This window comes from Natrix helvetica (genome assembly GCF_964273705.1).
Source record: "Natrix helvetica genome assembly, chromosome: 1".
Taxonomy (NCBI): Eukaryota; Metazoa; Chordata; class Lepidosauria; order Squamata; family Natricidae; genus Natrix; species Natrix helvetica.
In genome coordinates, this window is record NC_138548.1 from 318,661,817 (window position 1) to 318,681,595 (window position 19,779).

A 19,779-nucleotide genomic window follows, 5' to 3' on the forward strand; every position below is an offset into this window, starting at 1 on the left:
CTATTGCGACTGCCCACCCACCTGCGCATGCACGAGGGACCCCCCACCACGTATGGTGGGGGAATGTTCACCCTCCCCAGGCTCCGGAGGCTTTCCTGGAGCCCGAGGAGGGCAAAAATGGCCTCCAATGGCCCCTCCGGAAGGCGGGAAATCAGGTGGCCGGCACAGGCATGTGCGCCGGTATTGAGAGCTGCCTGGGGTTGCTGTGCTGGCAAGTATGGCTCCACACGCCACCATGCCATAGGTTCGCCATCATGACTCTAGGGTTATAAATCCAGTGGTATACAATTAAATGGAAGAGATCAGGCACTTCTGATTAAATTTTATGTTTCAGTGACTCTGTAAGTGTAGAGAAGATGACACAGCCTCTTCATGGTACAAAGTTAAACACAGCATCTTTCTAGTTCACTTTTAAATCCTTATGATTGAAAGAATTTCTTAAGAGCTCTGTTTGATTTTTCTTCCTGGTTGCGTGATGCTATGACTTTTTCGAGCAGCATGCAGAGACGATACTTTTTCCACATAAACCTTAAGATACAGTAACGCACTTATCTCTGAGTCATACATAGATATTTTTCATTTGTAAGCGAGAACATCCTGCTAAACGAAGAGCCTAATTCTGGAAAGCCTTTGTTAAAAAAGACCATGTCCGTGTAACAAAAGTTATACATTTATAGTGCTGAACTGTATCTTTCACTCTGCTTTTCCGTACATCCATTTTCCGCAGGTGCGAAAAACATTGGATGCCACAATGCAGACACTGCAAGACATGCTGACCGTGGAAGATTTTGATGTCTCAGATGCTTTCCAGCATAGCCGCTCAACTGAATCCATCAAATCGGCTGCTTCCGAGACTTACATGAGTAAAATCAACATTGCCAAGAGAAGAGCCAACCAACAAGAAACTGAAATGTTCTACTTTACTGTGAGGAACAATTTCTGTCTATTTTGAGCCCAGTACTTTTAAAAATACATTAGTGAAATATTCACCCCATAAAGTTATATAGTTGCCTATTAAGATTCGAATGTCCATATGATAGTTTTATGACATTTGCACATCAAATTACCCTTCCCTTCTCAAGCATGCATGAATGTTCTTTTAATGTACAATAGTTCTGAGATTTGCGTGTGGCTTGTTTGAAGGAGGATTTTTAACAACAGTCCTCAAGCCTTTGAAGTAAAGATGTGATATATATGTCCCCCCTAAAAATATAGGATTTTAAAAAACATATACAGTAAAGTCCCTCTCAGGTCGATTTCCAGTCAGTTACAGGACATATCCTTGTTGTTTTCTTCACAGTATGGAAGTGGCTTGCCACAGTAATCTCCTGGGACCTTTAATTCCAAATGTCCAAATTTTGCTTAAACATCTCTTTAAATTAGATACTATTCATATATTCTACTGTATTCCTGACAGTACCTTTCTTCCATTGTTCAAGTCAATTGAGAAGAATTTTGTAAATTCTGCTGGCCACATGCTACTAGATTAGCCCTAGTGAGAATTGGAAGTTCTAAGATTCACGTCTTTTTAGAAACCTTTCATAATAATTGTTGTTTTTCACTGGTGGAAATCTTTTTAAAACAAAGAAGAACTGTGTAAGATTGATTCTTGTTACTCTGGTTATGAAGGCAAAGCAGGAGACATCTACAGATTATGGCAGCTAAGGAGCACAGATAACTTTTCTCCTAGCCTCATAGCAAAAGGTGACAAATCAGGTTGAAACTTGTTAAGATCCTCCTCCATCAATATTCCTGAAGTAACTTCATTCTTCTGCAGACATTCTTGCCCTAAGGCAACTATCTGTCAGTTATAAGCCCATACAGTTTTGTTGATCTTGTGCTTTATCATCCTAAGAATGGAAGGCCTTGACTTAGAAGAAGACAATGTGTATACAATAGAGCTGTATGTAGCAGTGGTGTGTTGCAGGTGGTATGCCCTGGTATGGGTGTACCGGAGCCTGCCTGGTACCGTTCCGGTACAGTACTCCGGAGGGCCCGCCCGTCCACCCCGCTCCTTACCTGTCTTTAAAGTCTTCAGCACTTCCACACACATGCACAGTGCATACAGCGCCTGCGCAATGCTCCGCCGAGCAGCTGGAGCGTCGCAGAGGCTCACAGAGGCGTCGCTGGATGGTAAGATGCATGCGCACACTGCGCACATTCATGTGGAGGATGCCGGGGCCCGTTGCAACCGTACCGGTTGCAACGGGATCTGGAACCCACCACTGGTATGTAGTAATGCTTTTATGTACAACTATCTGCAAGAAGCTGTTATCATTTGAGCAATGTGGAGAGAGCATTTTAACTTAAGTAACATCCAGAGTTTATTTTAGTCCTTACACTAGTTGTATCTGATGATACTACATATGCACAGTACAATTTATAATACTTAGCAAATGTGAGCTGTTCACCTAAAAATCTTTCCAAACTTTGTAGTTTGGGATTTTGTAGTTTATCACATATTGCAGCAAAAAGCTTAGAAATGAGAGCACTTAAATTTATCTGCCATCTACTGAGTTAATTAGAGTGTGAGATTCAACCCATGGAATTCTTTTCACTAATATATAATATATCATCATAACAAATATCATTTCCTTAATTTAGAGGGGTTACTGGAATTTGCATTTTGTAGTTAGTGCTGTGTGTATTGATTTTTGAGTCTCCTTATTTCAGTTCCTTCAACTAATACACACTTTTCTCCTTCCCACACCCCATGCTTTCCCTCTATTCCTAGCAACTGTAGAATTATACGGGTGAATACAACGTTTTTTGACCTTAGAATATAAACGGGAGTGTTACTTGTTACCTACATTTCACAGAGAGGGAAAGCTAGAAAGCTTCATTAAAAAAATCCTATGTGCAACCAAAATCTGATTCCTTATCACTTAGAAATTTGCTCTTTCTTTCCTGTTTAGAATACTGAGAATACCAAGAAGAAAACGATTATGTATGCATGTATGTAGAGAGAGAGGTAGAGTCCTTGCTTAGCAACCACCCTTTCACTGACCATTCAAATTTGTGATGTGCTGAACAAGTGGTATTTGTGACCAATCCTTGGAGTTCTGGCTGTCTCAGCATCTCTCTGGTTACGTGCTTTTCATTTTCAGCCTTCATTGCCCGCTTCCGACAAAGTCAATTGGGAAGCCTGAAGGAGGTTGCAAATGGCAACAATATTGACATTCTTGCTTAATGAACTGTAATGATTTGCTTAATGGTGGCAAATGGGATATCTGGAATGGCCTAAGCTAAGGCATGATTATGTGATATCATAGTTTACAACCATGTTGCTTAATGATGGCAACTCTGGTCTGCTGTTGTTAATTGAGGACTATCTTTAATTCAAAGTATGTCCTATCCGAATTCTTTGTCCATTTTGCTTATAGTTGTATGGATTTGTTTATTTTTTCTCTTCTCTAGAAATTTAAAGAGTTTTTGAATGGCAGTAATCTTATTACTAAGCTACAAGCTAAGCATGACTTACTGAAGCAGACTCTAGGAGAAGGTAAGTTGCAGGCATATTTAACCATTGCATTTCTTGCCACTACAGGTTTCAACCTACATCGTAGATTTCTTAAATGTCATCTGCTTTGGTTCTTTCTCTTGCATCTGCTGTTGTAACCAGAAGTATTATCTGGTTGTTGTTAAATGCAAAACAGCTCATTTTCCTTCTTTGTTCCTCATGCTGCAATTTGCCAATATTATCCAGGCTTTTCCAATGCCAGGTCAACATGTGGTACTAAAAAGCAATTCCAGTATCCCATGATGCCAATTGCCTGGATTCCAGCCAGGGTGGGTATCCCAGAATGGTTGGTCTGGATCAGTGGTGGGTTCCTGCCGGATCGCACCGGATCGCACACTCCCTTTCGGCGCTAAACCCGGAAGTACGGTCTTGCCCCGCCCCTGGCGACGCGACGACGGTTGCCTGCGCTCCACCAGCTCGACTGGGAACAGAGACGTTTCCTCAGCGGAGCGGAGCGCCTGAAAGGGACGCAGGCTCAGCCTGCCAGGCTGCCACCACTCCACTGAAGACATTGCTGAGCAGAGAAACGTCTCCGTTCCCAGCCGAGCTGGTGGAGCGCAGGCAAGCGTCGTGCGCGTCGCCAGGGGCGGCGCCAGAACGTACTTCTGGGTTTAGCGCCGAAAGGGAGCACGCGATCCGACGCGATCCAGCAGGAACCCACCACTGGTCTGGATTTGGGGAAAGAGAGCACCAGGTAAGGACAGGGTGAAAATAAGACCAGCCAAGCACACAATTATCAGGGGATAGCAATGGGAATTGAAAGAAGTGAGGAAACAGTCTGGGACTCCCTCCTGTCTTCTCCACAACACAAAAGTAGCTTGTCTCTGCTTTGTTTGTACCTCAAGACTCTTTTGGTAGTTAAATATGGGGCCAGGGATTGGGATGATACTAGTCCAGAATGGAGTAACATAAAAATCTTATTAATAATATAAATGCATGACTAAATGTGCCCACCAAATATGTTTGTCCTGGTACCAGTATTTTGGAATATTTAAAATATAGGCTATATTCACGAATCAATGTTGATACTGGTTGTTACCTAGTTTAGATAACTGGGTATTATCAAATAACTATAAATAATGTAATAGAACAGGGGTCCTCAATCCTCGGGCTGTGGCCTACTACCAGGCCACGGTCCATCCAGAACTGGGCCACACAAGCCCACCACTTGCACAAATGGAGCTGTGCACACTCACACCTGCTGCCCTCATGGAACCATTCTCTCCCACCCTCGCTGGACCGCCAAGCTGGAAAAGTTGGGGACTGCTGTTATAGGTCAAAGCATGTTATCCCTCCTGCCGCCATTATATCCATGAGTTGCTTTTGATTGGTGGGCTCTAATGATCCAACCCTTCCCCCAGTAGAAAGGGACCTTGTAATTCATTTTTTTAATTTTTTAAAATTTTTTCTTACTTATACATATATACATTTCACAAATATACATTTCTCATAGATATCATTAGTGTTACACTTTATCCTTATACATTTATGATTCCATTCTTCCTCTAAAGATACAATAATATATTCGAGATTGCTTTCCTGCCATCCTGTCCATCCGTCTTATATAACAATAACCCTACTTCTTCTTCCGTCTTTTTTTCTCCTACCCTCCCTTCTTCTCCACTTTCTTTTTTCCTCCTCTCCTTTCTCTTTTCTTCTTCCTCTTCCTCTCCCCTACTCCTCCCCTCTTCCTCACCTTCCTACCCTCTCTCCTACTCTTGCTACCCCTCCCTCCCTTCCTCTCCTTTATCCTTTCTTCTTTCCCTCTCCTTTCCTCTCTTCTCCTCAATCATGTAATTCATGATTTTGCCTAGCAAAGTGATAAAAATTATTTATTTATTTTTGCTCATTGGAAAAACTCAGGCCCTGCTAGTATATTCTTTTAAAACATATTCACTATGTTTTTAACAATTAGCCATTTTATCTGAAACTAAAGTTTGTCAAATACAAACACTGGGCTTAAAAAGTGTATCAATGTTTTTTGAAGGATATTTCAAAGTTTTGAAAGTAGTCTGAAGGAGATTTTAAAGTTTTGAAAATAATAGTCAACAGCAGCACCAGGAGGGATAATATATTGATGCATGGGAAGAGTAGTCTAAGGCAGTAGTTATTTTCCGGAGTCAAGCAGTAAAAATGAAGGGCAGTAAAAATGGATGCTACTAAGTATAGAATTTTGAGCTGTTTCAGTGTTTTAATAGTTATATGTACATTGGCACTGAAAATGGTGTATTATTTGCAAGTGGGTTACTTCTGTCACTCTGCTTGAAAGCTGTCAAGGAGAATTGAAAAATTAATGCAGAGGCCCTTTCATCACTGAAGATTTATGCTTAAGGGAAAATCTTTAGACAAGTTGGTGGAACTGACTATGAAACTACAATGACCTTCTTGATCTCTGCATATATTCCAGAAAAACTAATTTACTTCACTCTAGTTACACTTTTTCCCCACAGGAGTTGGCTTTTGAGGGAATGTTTGATTATAGGACAAATTGTAGGCATATATATTTGTCCAGAAAAATCAATGGTTCATCATTGGGAGAGGGGATTCGGTAGCTTTGGTTTTCTTCATTCAAATAATGATTAATGAGACGTAATGTTATATGGCATATGTATTTGTAAGTGATCCCTTCATCTGTTTACCTATTTCTTTTTCTTTAATCTTTAATTGCTTATTGTTCTAAGCCTACCTTTCCCCAAACAGAGAATCTGCTTCTTTATAAGCTTGCCTAAATTATAAGCGGTACAGAATAACAGAGTTGGAAGGGATCTTTAAACAAATAAAGGTTGGTTTATATTAAGTGATATTAAATACCAGACATTTAGTAGTGTTAATAACAGAACAACAGAGTTGAAAGGGATCTTGGAGGTCTTCTAGTACAACCTTCTGCTCAGGCAGGAAACTACACCATTTTAGACAAATGTTTGTCCAATCTCTTCTTTAAAACTTCCAGTGTTGCAGCATTTACAACTTTTGGAGGCAAGTTGTTTCACTGACTGGGACTGGAATTTTGATTGCTAAGTGAGTTATCAGGTGACCAAGTCCGATTTTACAACCATTTGTTTACATTAATGAATCATGCTTCCCACATTGACTTTGCTTGTCTGAAATCAACTGGGAAGGTTGCAAATCATGATCTTATAATCTTAAGATGCTGTAAGTGTCATAAATGTGAGCTAGTTGCCTAGCTCTCAAATTGTGACCACAAAATCTTGGGGGAAGTGTGAGGGTCATTACTTTGAGAAAGGGTCAAGTTGTATTTTCTGAACACATTGTAACTGTGAACCTTTGTTAAATGAGCAATCAAAAGATGAGCACCATCTATGTACTCCTGTCATCACCATCATATAAATTTTATGTCTCAACTCATAATTAGAGTTTGATTGTTGTTACTTAGATTTTTTCCCTTAAGCTCAACTCCATCTGAAAGAGTCAAATATGGGCAACAATAGCAACTTGTTAATGCTTTCAGTTCTGTCTTTGAAATTTCGTTCTTTGCCATTGAAGTTGGTAATTTCCAGAAAGGTACAGCCTTAAGAGATCAAGGATTGCTACTTGCATATCCAGTTTCATGTGATTATTATGTCTGGTAGCAGCAATAGTGAGGATTTCATTAGATGTAATCAATCAGGTATATTGCTTTGGAATTCAAGAGAGTCCTTCCCTAAGTCATGCATTTGACAAATGAGAGGCAGGACTACAGTAAGTTTTATGTTGAGCTATGTGGGTTTCTCCCATAGTTTAGACAAGACTGATAACCTGCTAAGATTACAATACTAGTTAATGCATGATACAGCAGTTCTTAAGAGCATGATGTGTCAATTAAAACTGCAAGCACTTGTCTTTTCACATCCTCATGAATCAAGATCTGCATACTAATCCAATATTTAATTGATTGTGGACTATTACTTCTTGAATTCGTTTCTCTTTGCTTTTGTTCCTCATCACGAACTGCTTAATGTTTCTAAAAACACACAATTACATTCCTTGAAGTTTATTCCTTTACTAAAAAGCACCCAAGATTTTGCCCATTTCTCTTTAAGCTAAATGTAAGCTCTGGTTTTCAGTTCCAGCCTTTAGTGTGTGCTCTGCATGGCCATGAATGCTTGTTATCTATTTCTAATAGCCTTCCCAGAATTTTCAGAAGCAAAAGCTGCTGCTAAAATGCAGTAGTCATTCCAGCTATTGGAAATGCCAGTCAAGGTTATAAAGTGATAAACCACCTTGTTAAAGCAATTCATGGTGCTATTTTGCCTTGACAAGAACTATGTTGTCTCTGCAGAACAAAGTTTCTCATTAAAGTAAATCCTACTCATTTCAACCTGGGCTAACATTTAATCAAAATGCCTTTGTTCTTCCACTGTGTGTAAATTTTATATAATATAAGCATATAAATTAAAGAGGCAGCATCCAGAAAATGAACACAACCAGAATATGTGTCCTGTAATATTTAGTAAGTCAGGTCTGTTCAAGATAGGCAAGGTTAAGTAACAGAATCTTGAAGTATGGATTTCTTGGTGTTGTCTGAGTACCTAAAACTCCACAATCCAGCCCTGAGCTAGAGACAGCTTCTTCAGTTAGAATGATGAAAGCCTGTCAGAATGTTATACTAAATAAAATCAAGGCAGGGTTATTCTGAGTTTCTTTCTCACACTTTCCACTTTATTAGAACTCTTTTCTACTCCCTTAACACTTCATTGCTTCCTTCACATTCTTTTACATAATGTGGGATGGAACCATTGCCTTGTAATGATTGATATAATGATGAAGTGTAGTGCAATGTAATGTGTTTAAGTGTAGTGTAGTTAAGATTAAGTGTGGTGCAATGTAGTGATTAAGACTAGACGTAGCACCCCATGAAATGCATACAACAAGTTTAAAGCACCCATATATAGTCCCAAGTTTAATGCATACAACAAGTTTAAAGCACCCATACATAGTCCATCATCAATTAAGGTCATTTTGTGATATTTTACTTGGAATAGTTGAAACTTAATGTTATGGTATTTTCCCCAAAAAATTAAGGATGGGAAAGGGAACAAGGGGCCTCTTGCAGATAATCAAACTTTCTTTTAATCTGAAAATAGTTAAAAAGTGTCTCAATATTTAATAACAAACTGGCTGTATTTTGGGCCATTTCTCAGACTTTGTGGGGATTTTAAAGGTGAGAATGGGAGCAGGAGGTTTGAAGTGGTGAACATCTCCCATCTTTACACATACGTTTCTCCAAATTAACAACCAGCTGCAGATGGGTCCTCACCTAGTGGCCAATGGAATTTGGTTAACAATCACAAATGAGACTTCTGGTATTCCTCTTACTAAACAATGAAGCCATGTGACATGGCTTAGTGATGGAAATTACTGTCGTAACTCAAGGACTACCTTTAAAGAGTCCAGATTCAGTCTCTGGCATTTACACTTAAACTTTTTAGAATTGCTGGTGTCATTAGAGGATACTCTACTAAACCAAAATAGGCTTGTATTCTGAAGGAAACACCCCAATCTGTTCTTAGGAAAATGTTATTTCGTGGCCAAATTACATATTATAGTAAATATGTAGCACAATACAAGGTTGTCTTCTAATTTGTTTCTGCTGGAGGCATTGGGGAGACAATTACAATGCACAGGGAAGGGAGGTCCCGTCCCCAATTCCAGCTGAAAAATAACTCCTTTGCACAGTTTGAAGCCACAGAAAAATGTTTCTATTAGCAACACTTTTCTTCGGTTGGTAGCCATGGAGGCCTCTGTGACATTTAAAGGGTAAATGTCTCTTGCCTGTGCACTGCAATTCCTCAAAAAAAGAACCCACCTGTTTCTTAGACATTATTTAAAAAATAAATAAAGAGAAGGCAAAACAGTTTGCCATAGAGTTAGCATAGCACGAAAGTTGACCCTGGAAAAAAATCTGGAAAAAAAATGACGCATAACACTACATCAACTGTTGGGAGGGGAACTTACAAACTTCTTAAATTTCACTCTTTGGAATATATGTGGATGATAATGATGGGAGCACTCTTCCTTCTGAAAGACATTACAATAGTATATAAGAAGAATAAAAGATAGTTGAATATATTATTTAACAATTAAAACAAGACAATGAAAATATAAATAATTAAAATTCCATTGATGTTTTTAAAAAGACCTTCAAAAATCTGATCTAGGCATAGTTTTTATCCTGCAAAATGCAGGATTATATGGGCTTCTGACGGGTTGTTCCCCCCCCCCCAAAAAAAAACTTGGCAACTTTTGTGGCCTTCCTATGGTGGTTGGGGAATTCTGGGAGTTGAAGTCCACACACCTTAAACTTGCCAAGTTTCAAAAACACTGGTCTGTAGGATTATACTGATTTCCCTCCCCCAACAAAGTACTTGTATTTTGTATTTGTATTTTTTAGTTTGTCAAACATGTACAAGATAGCAAGTATAAATATAAACATAGATATAAACTAAAGAAATGAATACAAATAAATGAGGACAATAGGACATGGACAGTAGAAACACTGGTGTGCTTATGCATGGCCCCTTTAGGGACCTCTTAGGAATGGGGTAAGGTCTACGGTAGACAGTTTAAGGTTACAGTTATGGGGGTTAGAGGAAGTAACAACGGAGTCCGGTAGAGCATTCCAGGCATTGACCACTCTGTTGCTGAAGTCATATTTACTCCTATAGGTAAATAAATAGTAAGGCTGCAATTAACATTCAGTTTCTTTCCTCCCTTTCACAGGTGAAAGAGCTGAATGTGGAACAACTAGGTAAGTGGAACTCTTTGTTTTTCTATTTTATTCTGGTGATTGGTTGCTACTCCTTCTATAACAGAGCTGTCAAACTCACGGCCTGCAAGCTGGATGTGTCATGCGCTGGCCATGCCCATGCCCGGCTTAGTGAAAGAGAAAAAAAGTCACAATATGTCACATGATGCCACCATGACAACACGAGTTTGACGCCCCTGTTCTATAAGGAGGACTGAACTATTTAAAACCCGTCTGCTTCAAATTTATAAAAAATCTTCCAAGCATGAGCTATAAGGGGGAGAAAATGGCAACTCTCTCCCTGCATGAGTGGCTTACCTCTGGCTACGTTACTCAAATAGATTAATTAGAAGGACAACGGAAAAAGCCTCTTGTATTTGCTGCAGTGGCAATTTCCAGCTGACTGGCTCTGAAATCAAGTAAGGCTCTGTCAGGAGAGAGTACTGCAGAGGATTCTTGGATGTATCAGCATTTATTCATCTACTTGTAATAGTGACCAACATATTTAGCCAAACTGGGATTCTTTCCTTTGCTAGTTAATATATGCTCTGGGACAAATTCCTAAAGCTGCCTGGAGTCACAGTGAGTGAAATGAGAGGCTATGTAAACTACATTTAATAAATAAAATTTAAAAATAAATTTAAATCCCCAGATATGGGATTAATTTCCAGATCATGATTTATGATGGTTTCTAAATCATTCTTTTCTCTATAATAAAGAGGGTGAAAAATAGGCATTAGGAATAAGAATACATCTTATGGGGGTGGGGAGACAGAAGAAATTTAGAAAAAAATAAGCACAATTGACAAAAGACATTGACAAAAGTGAGCTGCTCTCAGAAATTGGTAGGAGAGCAACTTATGATTCACTTAAGTATTAAAAGGTAATTTAGAAGCAGTTGGCTGTAGTGATAAAAAAAGCAGTTATTGAAGAATTGAATGGGTTTCATAGGAGTTAACCTACCCACATCTGATTTATGCATTCATGGCTGTATAATAATAGCTACTGCTAAATTAGGGATTGATTAGCTCACATTCTCATGTAACTACACCAATAATGGGGAATCATTAACTCAAATGATCATTTATATTTTCAGCTAAAGGAAAGATTTCCAAATTTCTTTGATCTACATAATACGTGGGCATAAAAAAGTAACCATTCAAGTGCAGAAAAACAGTTTGGCTAGATGTAGCAGGTGGACTAATTCTAAATTTTCTCACTGAAAGATAGAAAAGAGAGAGAGAGAGAGAGAGAGGATAATAGTTACCAAATATATGGTAGAAGAAGGTGCAAGGAAATATGTACAGACTCTTAAGTTTATAATGAATACAAGATATTTAATTTCCTGAATGCAGAAACCATACAGAAGACCCTCCTAGTAGCTCAGTTATTTTGATTGAAATGTAGGGAAATTCAAATTTACCTAGCTCGTTTTACCTAAACTGGTAGCAGTGGTGGGTTCCTACTGGTTTGGACCGGTTCGGTTGAACCGGCAGTAGCTTGGCGGCCTGGATGGCTGGAACCAGCAGCGACTCAGGCCTGCCACGCTCCAAACCACTTGTCCCAGCGGCAGCACCCTTATTTTTTGCTTCTGTGCGCAGAACAATTTTGATTGTACTGCCCAGGCACGTATGCACACGTGGTCAGTTCCTGAGCGAACCGACAGTAGTCTCTGCTGGAACCCACCCCTGACTGGAACACTATTGTCTAAAAAGACTAAACAATTCCAGCTAGCTTCTTCTGTTGAGAAGACCAAACGGATCAAGTTAAATAATGTGGATATAATAGGGGGGGGGGAACCCCAGTCATTTCAAGTTTATTTCAGTTCTTAATAAGTTGTTTCTCATAAGCACTGCTCCTCTATGCTTCCCTTCACCAGAACCACTTCTACCAAAACCCAAAATATTCATGGATAATATATTCTATCAGGCACTTAAAGTGCTGGTAGTTAATGTCTTAATGTAAATTGATCCAGGTCTCAGACTGTGGTTTGCTCATTTCTTAATGTGCTTTTATGCTAACAAAATCAAAATTAAGGTACCTGCCTCTAATCCCTAATCAAAATACAGAGTGCTAGGACACTTCAACCAGCTACATGAAGATACTGAGAAATAGGACAAAAAAACCCAAGCCAGCATTTATTTGGTGTTTTCTTGGGAGCCTTGAGTACTATATTCTTTAAAGTAGGTATAAAATCAACATAGAGAAGGAATAATAATTTCTGACCCACAGATTGGATCTAAAGAGAGATTTATCTGAACACACTGAAATTTAAGTGCAGTATGATTCCTTCCCAAAGAAATTGAGTGTGCTCAGTGGCTAAGACACTGAGCTTGTCGATCAGAAAGGTTGGCAGATCAGCAGTTCAAATCCCTAGTACCACATAACGGAGTGAGCTCCTGTTACTTGTCCCAGCTTCTGCCAACCTAGCAGTTCGAAAGCATGTAAAAACACATGTAGAAAAATAGGAACCACCTTTGGTGGGAAGGTAACAGCGTTCCATGCACTTTCAGCATTGAGTCATGCCGGCCACATGACCACGGAGACATCTTCCGTCAGCGTTGGGTCTTTGGCTTTGAAACGGAGATGAGCACCTCCCCTAGAATTGGGAGTGATTAGCACATATGTGTGAGGGAAACCTTTACCTTACCCTTTAAAGCTCCCTAGTACTCTCTTATATGAAAAAATGCTATATGAAAAGCACATGCTAGCTTTAAAATCTTGCTTACTTTCTTAGTTTCTTTTTGAACAATTTTTAAGCTATAAAAGTTCACTCCTGCTCCAAGATTTGAGGATAGTAAGATCATTTTCTTTGTTGCTGTTTGTCTTGCTTCCTCTTCTCTTAATATGCACAGCACATGCCTCGAAGTGCTGTTCAAAGCTGCTCATTCTGGCCCAGCCTGTATACTCATTCAAAGGTCTGTATGTTTTCTGCCAAGGAAGGAGATACAAGCAAATGGCTCCAGAACTCCCAAATAATGCAGCTCTTCTTTTTAGCTCAGTTTGCAATCATAAAAAAGGAACAACAATAGATTGTGAGGTCTGACACCCAATGCAGCAAAAGAATCAGAAAGAATTTAAAAACAACAACAACAACAACAACGGCAATAAAGCTTCATTGTTTAATGCCCTATGCAGGATTAGCAAAGAAACTTTGAACTGCTTTAATAATGGAAGAATAGATAGCTTTTAGAAACCTGACGCCTTCAAATGTGGATTTTTTTTTCCTAAATCTACAAGAATTCAAATTGTAGTATAAGTGTCATTTTAATTGTATGCACGTGGATTTATTTATTTTTATTTGGAGAGGCAATTCTAAGAAACCCTTTAAATTTATACTAGGTCGGCCCTTTGTAGCGAAGGATAATAGTGGATTAAGAAAAGATGATGCTTGTGTAAAAATTTAAAAAGCTAGGATCCTGGTGGCATAAAATCTTAGAATCTTTTCAGGGAAGAGAACATTTGTCTTTACCTCCCATCTTATTTTAAATATCGTTTTGTCCCACCTAAAGTGAACTACATTATAAATAGAAGTTTCCTAATAGCAATATGTAAGCAATTTGCCAACCCTCTTCCTCCAAAGTAAGGAAGCTGGCCGTTGTATCCTTAAGATTCAGTGGGAGCTCTTCTCGGCTTCGGTAGTTAAATGACATACTTTTGAAAAGGATATCAAGATCCATGAAACAATGGGCTCCCCTTCACAGAGGCTTCCCTGGGTCTCCCTTTTGCAATCTTGCAGCTCTTTCCCTGCCGTTGTACTCACACTGATGTTTTATGATTTCTTTTGTTCCATTTTCCCAGGCCCCCCTGTCTTCCCCCTAAGCCACAGAAAATGAGGAGACCTAGGCCTCTCTCAGTCTATAATCATAAACTCTTTAACGGCAATATGGAAACATTCATTAAGGTATTGGCTGTTTAACAGTAAGAGTCTGTGAACACTGTGGATGTAATGGTAGCATTTTCCTTTTCTAACTACTGACCTGTTTCCTTTCCTTGGACCCGGCCTTTCCCATGCGCTGCACATCACACCATGAAAATGGTTGGTATGCTATCTCTCTCTCTCTCTCTTTCTCTCAGGAACAAAGTCTGCTGGTGCCACACTCGAGCTAGTAAAGGACACACTTTACTCTTGGTGTTCTGTACTTTTGTTTATGCAAAGGGAAGGGATGAGGTAATAAGAAATATTTTTCTGGAACAAAATGTTAAGGTAGCATCCTTTGTTCCTGCCAGCAGGCTAATTTGTAGCCGATCATATCTTGTCACTACAGGCTGAACTACCCTGGTTCTTTGAAGCTTGAGGTTTATACAGACATCCTGAAATTTAAATGTAGCATGATTTCCTCTCTTAGAAAAATATTTCCTGCAAATCAAAGTTAGAATAAAAAGTGGCGTTTACAAGAATTCCTGGGTTTTATTCAGTATTTACCAAATTCGTGTATCTGCTCTTCGTGTAGCTTACCTAGGCAACTACTAAAGCAAATATAACATTTAAACTACAGCAGTAATTGATAAAGAAATAATGTGATAATTAAAACTTGCCTTTAAAACAAGAGTGTTAGATCATAAAATATAAACTCTTTTTAAAAATTTACATTAATAAGCAATTCTTCATCTGGGGCTGGGAAAGTGGTGCCACAGGAACCTTTGCTGAAATGGTTCTTCATCTAATTTTTATCTCATTTAGCAAGCTTAGAAAAATATAGCGAAGTATAATGCTAGTAGAATGCTTTTAATTTCCAATACTTCACAGATTAGAGATAGGAGGGAACCTGATAGGCATCTAAATTCTCAAAGCATAATAATTGAGCTTATTGGTCTCAATTGTTTTATTGAGACCAATATCCTTATCCTTAGATTTGCTAAAATTCGGGAATACTGCACAATTCAGGAAGAGGTCCAATCTTACCCATTTACTTATAATCAGTAGCTACTAAGTTGAACAGAAAGAATCAAGGAAAATGAAGGGGGATAGATTTTCTGGACAGAAAAAAAGCAGATGATTAAATACCACAATTCAGTCTTGCCACAGTGGCATAGCTTGGTCTGCTTCCAACAGAAGTGCCACATTGGGAATACATATTGGAGCTGCAGATAGTACTCAAAATAATTTGGACAACCTCCAGCTTTTTCTTTAAAAAAAATTGAATAATCTGCAGCCCATACAATAAAAGAGGTAAACCTACAGCATTAAACACTTTTAATATTGAAATTAACATCAAAACCAAAAAGTAAAAACATTTTCACATGCAAGGAAGTCAAGACAGCCCAGCAAAAGAAGAGGGAGAAAGCATTTTAAGAAATACAGAATACTAAAGCAACAATAGCAATAGCACTTAGACTTATATATGGCTTCATAGTGCTTTTACAGCCCTTTCTAAATGGTTTACAGAGTCAGTCTATTGCCCCCAACAATCTGGGTCCTTATTTTACCCAACTCGGAAGGATGAAAGGCTGAGTTAACCTTGAGCCTGGTGAGATTTGATCTGCCAAACTTCTGGCAGCCGGTGATCAGCAGAAGTAGCCTGCAGTACTGCACTCTAACCACGGCTCACTATGGCCATCAAATTGAGGTATTCCCCTGCATGCAAAACACAAGAATTTCAGGTTTGGCCAAGAGAGTTACGTAAATAAAATGAACTGGGCGATGGAAAGTGTAGGAAGAACTCCCTCTGGGGAAAAGGGAAAATAGCAAGAAGAGTCTGAGAGTCCATTGCTGAAGCAGAGTAATTGCATACCAAGCAGTTCTATGGGTGTTGGACGGAGCCTGAACTACTGTAGTTCCTTCTAAGCTGCCATTGCATTTGAGCTTTCATAGCCTCTGGAAAATATGCTTACCCTAACTGTTCTTACTCTTGCTTAACCTTTTCTTTTCTCCCCTACTTTGCTGCTTTATTTGCTTATCAGAGGAAGAAGGAATGCTCGAACAAGAAATCAGGTACTGACTAGAGGCCCCCTATCTAGAAAAATATGTGTGTTACTTATTATAAGAAGATGCTATGGGTTCAAGGGACCTATTTAAGAGATCCCTTCATTGAAGGAGAAAGAAGAATGAATACAAAAAGCCAAAGTTCACGAGAGGATAACTTTCCCAAACCCATTCATACACATAGATAAATATACAAGGTTCTGCAGAGCTCTTTAAAACTGGTTTTGTGGAAAGGCAAAAGAATTGTTGGAAGATTTAGTATGCTAAATGGAAAGCATTAGTGTAGCTTAGCCAAGGTCTGGTTTGGCTCATAACTTTGATCCAGATGCCTCAATTTGGTAATCAAGATTTGGCTTCTTGGGAACATTGCCAAATTAACTCTCTTACAGTGGACAGTATAAAGGATGTTGCAGATTACTGTTTGATAGCTCACATGTTTTAATTTCTTGCTAACTCAGTGACTGAACTAACAGAGCTCATTTTTCAACCTGCAATTTTGCTTGAGTGTGCTTCATGAAACCACGGTTCTCATCAGATCAATATACCTAAATCAATATATTCATTTTTTTTTAAAAAAAATGCTTATTTCTTTCCCAAGGACTCGGGACAAGCAATTCCACTTGTGGTTGAAAGTTGCATCCGTTATATTAATTTATACGGTAAGTTGAATTGCTCCCTTCCACGTTGGCCTCAAGATTTTCTTTTAAGGTTTCCAGCACAAGAATGTGTCTCCACTAAAATGCAAAATGATATGTCAACTTATTTGACTAATTACATGGGACTCAGCCATTGTTATATTCAATTAATAAATGCTTGTCTTAAACAGAAAACAAAATACTTTCTGAATGACAAATAGTTGGATGTGGAATTGTCCTCATTGACCAAATTATTTGTCTGGACATTTTTGACTGAAATCCAGTGAACTATTCCTTCTCCCTCCACTGCTGATGACTGAAAATTTTTCATTTTCTTCTAGTATGAGCTAGAGCTAGACGGTAGCAGGGTTTTGGTCAGTAATGATGAATCTTTTAGGCTCCATGTGTGAAAATGCCTAATTTCACTCTGCTGACATGTCACCTCCCCCACCCCTTAAAAACAGAAACAGTTCATAACAGAGAGTCGCTTTGGATAGTAATATGGGTGGCATATAAATTTAATAAATAAATGCTTACATAATTGTAAATATGTTTCAATTTGTCTTATCTGAGGCAGCTCCAGAGATCTGGAAACTTTGGGAAATGCTCTTAGGTGGCCTTGCCGGCCACATGAGAACAGGAAAGCATGCCCCATTCTTGTGCTCTTTGGAGACTCCAGAGGCTGTGTGAGAACACATCACATTCTTGTTATGGCCTCTGGAACCTCCAAAAATCCACGAGAATTTTCTGCCCTTTGGAGAGGCTGCATGAGAATGTGGTGCAGTCTCTGGAGCTACCGAAAAAATCATGCAAGAACATTCTTGCACAATTTTCAGAGGCTTCAGAGGCTTCAAAGGCTGAGAGCAAAGTCCTCTTGAACAACTTCCAGATGCTCTGGATCGGGTGGTATTCACTTACCTTCCCTACCGGTTCGTAAATGTCCACACATGCTCTCAGCCTTCCGCACATGCGCTTTGGCTAAAAAAAGTGCCTAAATGGGACAGCATAGAGCTAGGGCGGATGGACTCACCCGCGATTTCCAACTAACGGTTCGGGTGAACCAGTCTAAACCAGCAGAATACCACCTCTGGTCTGGATGCTACACAAGCATACACAAAATTATGCAGTCTCTAGGCGTGTCACCAAAATTGATATGACACGTCAGTTGTGACACTCATGTCATAGGTTCACCCCCATTGCTTTAGGCCATATTGGGCTTACTTAATTTCTTGTCTGTCACCATAAATCCTCCTCTCCTTCTCCCCATGAACAGGGACTAAATCAGCAAAAGGTTGCACTGAAGCTGTAGTAAAATGGGCAGAATTATAGTCAATTGTTTCCATGCAAGAGTATGCAGAATCATTCTGGATACCTTTGTGTCAAAGCAAGAGAATTGTAAACCAGGTTTGTCCACCTAAGCCTTCTCCACCATCTGAGTTTATCTTATCTGCTTGAACATATCAAAACAAATTGCATACATAGGATTACAGGGAATTCGATGATTTATTTATGGATATATGAGCAAAACGATTACATATAAAAATGATAAGGGGTGATCTATAAGTAGATTTGGGTCAATGAACTTATTTGTCTTAGTAAAAGGGCTCCCCCCACCTCCAACTGTTATTGGTATCCTAAAAGTAAAATATATATTTGGAAGACCTAAATGTGAAGGTAACTCAAATGATTGGGAATTGATTTCAAATAGTTTACTAAGCTTTCTTCTGAAAATATGTATTTTTTCACTTCAGGTTTACAACAACAGGGTATTTTTAGAGTTCCTGGATCTCAGGTTGAAGTCAATGATATCAAAAACTCATTTGAAAGAGGTATGTAATTAGTTAGTCATTCTTGCAAAGTGATTTGCTGTTGTTTTATTTTACATGTACTTGTTAGAATACATATACATTCTGAATTCTGTCTCTCTTTTCTCCATATATTATGATGGACATAAGCCACTTCTTTTGAGCTTCCTTCATCCCATAGTTATACTTGTCTATGGAGATCATTCATCCAGGTCATGGTTGCCCCAAAGGTGCTTTTTCAAAGGGCAGCTCGGGTTTTTGTTTTTTCTTAAAGACATTTCGCTTCTCATCCAAGAAGCTTTTTCAGTTCTGAAGAAGCTTCTTGGGTGAGAAGCAAAATGTCTTCAAGAAAAAACAAAGTCCAACTGTCTTTGAAAAAAGCACCTTGGGACATAGTTAGCATTGTTATATATAAACATTTGGGATGTGTTGCAAGATTTTATTACACTGCTTCATAAAACTAAAGACTTTTATGATTTTTTTGCCCATTCTTTATTAAAGACACAATTACATCACAAATCATATTAGGAGATACGAATGCCTGTGAATTTTTGCATGCATATCATGCAACCTCATTGGCTAAGAACCCAAATACTTTGCAATTAATATTAGATTTCTTGTATGAGTCACAAGAGTATGAATCAGAAGTTTAATATAGCAAAATGAAAATGGAAACATTAGAAAAATAAAGGAATTTGTGTAACTTGATAGAAAGTTGATTAAAGATGGAAAAATCTTTGGGGAAACATTAAGACATAAAAATCTTGATAGAAAAGTTAGGGGTCTGTTGGAAACAATGAAGTCTATGACAAGGGAGAACTTTTGATTGGAAGGGCATGATTCTTTTATCACACAGAAGTAAGACATGGTTAAATTGAATGTTGGGAAATGTGGTGGAACAGTGACTGAGACACTGAGTTTGTCGATCAGAAAGTTTGGTAGTTCAGCGGTTCAAATCCCTAGCGCCACATAACAGAGTGAGCTCCTGTTACTTCTGCCAACCTAGCAATTCAAAAGCACATAAAAATGCAAGTAGAAAAATAGGAACCACCTTTGCTGGGCAGGTAACAGTGTTCCGTGAACCTTCGGCATTTAGTCATGCCAATGACATGACCACAGAGACATCTTCCAACAGTGTTGGCTCTTCG

General features: G+C 38.8%; 1 protein-coding gene across 2 annotated transcripts in view; it reads left to right on the forward strand.

Annotated features, from left to right (window-relative positions):
* Positions 1–19,779, forward strand: part of SRGAP3 (SLIT-ROBO Rho GTPase activating protein 3) — a 216,288-nt gene that overhangs the window by 164,473 nt on the left and 32,036 nt on the right. The window contains exons 9-14 of one of the 2 annotated variants that reach the window (XM_081955048.1): positions 728–925; positions 3,418–3,502; positions 10,241–10,268; positions 14,067–14,169; positions 16,790–16,850; positions 18,578–18,655. In XM_081955048.1, coding sequence (XP_081811174.1) covers positions 728–925; positions 3,418–3,502; positions 10,241–10,268; positions 14,067–14,169; positions 16,790–16,850; positions 18,578–18,655 — 553 coding nt within the window. Of the gene's footprint in view, positions 1–727; positions 926–3,417; positions 3,503–10,240; positions 10,269–14,066; positions 14,170–16,169; positions 16,201–16,789; positions 16,851–18,577; positions 18,656–19,779 lie in introns of both variants that reach the window. The other variant, XM_081955049.1, reaches the window with a different exon arrangement.